This window comes from Oncorhynchus mykiss, chromosome 25 (assembly GCF_013265735.2).
Source record: "Oncorhynchus mykiss isolate Arlee chromosome 25, USDA_OmykA_1.1, whole genome shotgun sequence".
Lineage (NCBI taxonomy): Eukaryota > Metazoa > Chordata > Actinopteri > Salmoniformes > Salmonidae > Oncorhynchus > Oncorhynchus mykiss.
In genome coordinates, this window is record NC_048589.1 from 43793391 (window position 1) to 43798161 (window position 4771).

The 4771-nt window shown below is 41.2% G+C and overlaps 1 protein-coding gene across 1 annotated transcript; it reads left to right on the top strand.

Moving 5' to 3' along the window:
• The first annotated feature begins 3437 nt into the window (after positions 1 to 3437).
• LOC118944282 lies at positions 3438 to 4434 on the top strand. Its single transcript, XM_036962748.1, has 2 exons — positions 3438 to 3865; positions 4037 to 4434. Exons 1-2 carry the CDS (start codon positions 3601 to 3603, stop codon positions 4432 to 4434), a joined length of 663 nt encoding a protein of 220 aa, XP_036818643.1. The 5' UTR covers positions 3438 to 3600.
• Positions 4435 to 4771: the final 337 nt, after the last annotated feature.

The following is a 4771-nucleotide window of genomic DNA, read 5'->3' on the forward strand; positions in this document are numbered from 1 at the left end:
ACACCAGTATCGTCCCGAGCTCAATCCCCACATCCTAGCCATAAGTAATACTGCCGAAGGCGGCCCAGACTCGGGCCACATGACGTTGGCCGAGTTTAACTCTCAGGCGGAATCAACCCAGATCCACTGTGCTAGCTGGGATATCTACCATGATGGGGTATACATAAGCATGAATTTCGTCAACAAGAAGTACAATTTTGCAGATAATAAACTTGATATCTCTAATATTGTATAGCTTTGGGATCGTGACAATACGTACTTTGAGGAAAATAGGACATTTTCTCGACTCATATCCCGACTTTGAGAAGGGATCGTGTGATGGTTATTTTAGCAACTGCGTGACGCAGCATGACAACATTTTATTAATTGGTCGATAATATGCTGGGTGGGGTGTTTTGTACACCAATGAGATTCCTATCTCCTTTCTGTATCTCCTTTCTGTAATATCTTTGGCAATGCTGTTTCAGCTGTTATGCTTGTTTTAGATGTTTAAAATTGCCTAAGTGATCATAATAATTTTGCTGCAATATTAATAGACTTTTCCAAGGCATTCAACACCATTGACCAATCCCTACTCAAACTGTCTGAAATGGGCCTGGACAATGAGTCTTGCAAATGGTTTAAGAACTATCTGACAGACAGGACACAATGTGTGCATTCTGATGGTATTGAGTCTAGTTTCCTGGATATTAGGTGTACCACAGGGGTCAGTATTGGGACCAGTTCTCTTTACTATTCATATGAATAATATTGGTCTTTGTATTAAATCCCTTGATATTTTTCTGTATGCAGATGATATGGTTATGTATGCCATAGCACTGATTGTTAATTAGGGCTAGGTGTCCCGCTAGCGGGACAATTTCCTGTGAAATTGGAGGGCGCGCAATTCAAGTAAATATTTATGATATTAAACATTCATGAACATACAAGTGTCTTATATCATTTAAAAGCTGAATTTCTTGTTAATCTAACTGTATTGTCAGATTCCAAAAAGGCTTTACGGCGAAAGCATACCATGCGATTGACTGAAGACGGCGCCCCAAATTAACATATTTTTCAACCAGCACAGGCTTCACAAAATCACAAATAGTGATAAAATAAATCACTTACCTTTGAAGATCTTCCTCTTTTGCAATCCCAAGGGTCCTAGCTACAACCTGAGTGGTTCGTTTTGTTCGATAAAATCCATCTTTATATCCCAAAAGGTAAGTTTAGTTGGCACCATTGATTTCAGTAATGCTCAACAGACAGACAAAGGAGTCCAAAAAGCAACAACGAAAATTCGTCCAAACAAGTCAAACAATGTTTTTATTTATCTATCTAAAATTTTAATAAACTAAAATACGGAAAGAAGTATGTTCAATGGGAAAGGCAAATTCATACGTGCTGCTCACACGCCAAAAGACTGATTTATTGAAATTCAGGAAACTAGACCAAAGCCCAGAGAGGTTTTAAGTTGTTGCACAGAACAAAATGTATAAGATCTACAAAGCCTTTGTTAACTTCAGACCTTATATCCCAAAACCCCATTATTTCCCCCCTTCATTTCTCCCATAGCAAGGGTCAACAAACCAGAGGTAGAAAATGATGACTAATTTCCGTGTTTTAGTACTACAAGCTGGCGAGCTCTATAGGATACAATACAATCTGTAAAGAGCTGATGGTCTCATCATGGACTGTAGGGGGACCTCTAACTTTAATAATGTGAATGTCTCTACAGTCTGAACCACTAATTAGCATGATGTATTCAGATCATCAGTCCCTCCCACTTCACTGACATGTTGAATATGGTGGAACCTGCCGTGGTCTACTGATTGTCATCTATTCATCTATGTGACACTCCTCTTGTTTTATATACATTCATACCAGACTCTTTCCAGCACTCTCACATATAACGTGATCAAACATGTTCACATTTCTCTTCACTGTTACTGTCTCACTGCTCTGTGCTGCAGGTACAGTTTCATAATGTTTCATTTATTTAACTAGGAAAGTTAAGAACAAAATTCTTATTTACAATGAAGGACTTCTCTAGTTATATATATATTGATGTTTCCAAGCATATGTTCCTGAGTCTTGATGTATTCAGGTCTAACTGTACCTAACTCTGTTGATTTCATTCTCACTGTGTCCTTACAGGTCTTGTTGAGGGGAGTGAAGTCACTTAGACACCCACCATACTCTGGGGACCGAAAGACAGTGATGCTCTGATGAACTGCAGTCACACTAAGGATTCTAGCTACTACCAGATGTACTGGTACAGACAGCTTCCAGGAGAGGGAATGAAGCAGGTAGTCTTCATTACTCCCAGTTCTCAACCTGACTATTCAGGGGAATTCAGTAAAGACAAATTCTCAGCCAGCAAGGCTGTAGCTGAGAGTGGATCTTTCACAGTGAAGAAGTTGGAGGCAGGAGACAGTGGAATGTACTTCTGTGCTGTGAGTCAACACAGTGATACAGACAACAAGTACAGCTGCACAAAAACCCCAGTATTTCAATAGGATGTAACATAATATGTAAAGAGATGGTCTCATCACATACTGTAGGGGACCTCTAACTCTAGTTCTTCTAATGTCTGATGGTCTCATCACATACTGTAGGGGGACCTCTAACTCTAGTTCTTCTAATGTCTGATGGTCTCATCACATACTGTAGGGGGACCTCTAACTCTAGTTCTTCTAATGTCTGATGGTCTCATCACATACTGTAGGGGGACCTCTAACTCTAGTTCTTCTAATGTCTGATGGTCTCATCACATACTGTAGGGGGACCTCTAACTCTAGTTGTTCTAATGTCTGATGGTCTCATCACATACTGTAGGGGGACCTCTAACTCTAGTTGTTCTAATGTCTGATGGTCTCATCACATACTGTAGGGGGACCTCTAACTCTAGTTCTTCTAATGTCTGATGGTCTCATCACATACTGTAGGGGGACCTCTAACTCTAGTTCTTCTAATGTCTGATGGTCTCATCACATACTGTAGGGGGACCTCTAACTCTAGTTCTTCTAATGTCTGATGGTCTCATCACATACTGTAGGGGGACCTCTAACTCTAGTTCTTCTAATGTCTGATGGTCTCATCACATACTGTAGGGGGACCTCTAACTCTAGTTCTTCTAATGTCTGATGGTCTCATCACATACTGTAGGGGGACCTCTAACTCTAGTTGTTCTAATGTCTGATGGTCTCATCACATACTGTAGGGGGACCTCTAACTCTAGTTGTTCTAATGTCTGATGGTCTCATCACATACTGTAGGGGGACCTCTAACTCTAGTTGTTCTAATGTCTGATGGTCTCATCACATACTGTAGGGGGACCTCTAACTCTAGTTCTTCTAATGTCTGATGGTCTCATCACATACTGTAGGGGGACCTCTAACTCTAGTTATTCTAATGTCTGATGGTCTCATCACATACTGTAGGGGGACCTCTAACTCTAGTTCTTCTAATGTCTGATGGTCTCATCACATACTGTAGGGGGACCTCTAACTCTAGTTCTTCTAATGTCTGATGGTCTCATCACATACTGTAGGGGGACCTCTAACTCTAGTTCTTCTAATGCCTGATGGGTTCATTGTCATGATCATGTAATCAGTCATGTTCACAGTGAGGTCCTATGAGCAAGCTTTACAGTACAGGCTTCCTGACACTCCCTCTAACACTGTCACTATCCACCACCCTGAAGGAAACATGCTACTACAACAGCCAATCTCCTTTCACCTCAGAGCTTCATCCAGGAGGCACTCATATCACATCATCATCGTCTTCTTCAGCATGTTCATCATCTTCATCATTATCTTTTTCTTCATCATGATGTTCAGAGTTCTGATTCACCTGGCAGCTCTACCACTCTGGGTGACAGGTATTAAATCACTTAAGATGAGAAGCCTAACGATACTACGAATGTCATCAAACTGAATAAAAATATCCTTTCTCTACTTCTCTCTTCTCTCTCTCTCCTTCTCTCCCCTCTTCTCTCTCTCCCTCTCTCTCCCTCTCCTCTCTCTCCTCTCCTTTCTCTCTCTGTCCACAGGGCAGTCGTTTAGTAGCATGGTTCATCAGAAGCCCGTGGCACTAACAGAAGGTCCTGGAGGAGATGTTCAACTCACCTGCAGCCATACGATCCCTAACTACTACGTGATACTATGGTACAAACAGTCAGCAGGAGACACTGCTATGAAACTCATTGGTTATGCATATACCAAGTCAATAACCATGGAGAAATCATTTGAAAAGCACTTCAATGTGAGTGGAGACGGTGGGAAAGAGGCTTATCTTCATCTAGTGAGTCTGAGAGGACCTGAACACAGTGCAGTTTATTACTGTGCAGCCAGCCAACACAGTGATGTAGACTTCCTCCTGTTCTCTACAAAAACCCTGCCTGATGGTAATATTAGACCAAGGCTCAGAACACCTGCATCTGAGGTTTGACTTTGACTCAGGGCCAATGAATAAACACAGATGGATGATGGCATGAGGTGATATCTGTCCTGGTACAGTATACCAGTATCTACAGTTTACTGTCACCACTCATTAACATACATTATGCAATGTTACAATGTCAAATTCCATTACTCCATTTCTATCTATATAAAAATACAAATCCTTTAATGATGTAGATACCGGTATGTTCCACAATACACCTTCAAGTTGAACAGGAGACCTGTAGGTGAACAAGGGATCTGCTTGAATATCAACACAAGTTCTGACGTCAAAGTGATGTCATTTCCTTCCCCTCCGGCAGCTCAGTTCAGCTGCCCTTCTCTAT

What these genes read in the sequence shown, in the direction of transcription:
- LOC118944282 (XM_036962748.1), top strand. Translation starts at nt 3,601, where the DNA reads ATGTTCACAGTGAGGTCCTATGAGCAAGCTTTACAGTACAGGCTTCCT. An exon ending in TCTACCACTCTGGGTGACAG is followed by an intron (nt 3,866 to 4,036) that starts GTATTAAATCAC and finishes CTCTGTCCACAG; the next exon opens with GGCAGTCGTTTAGTAGCATG.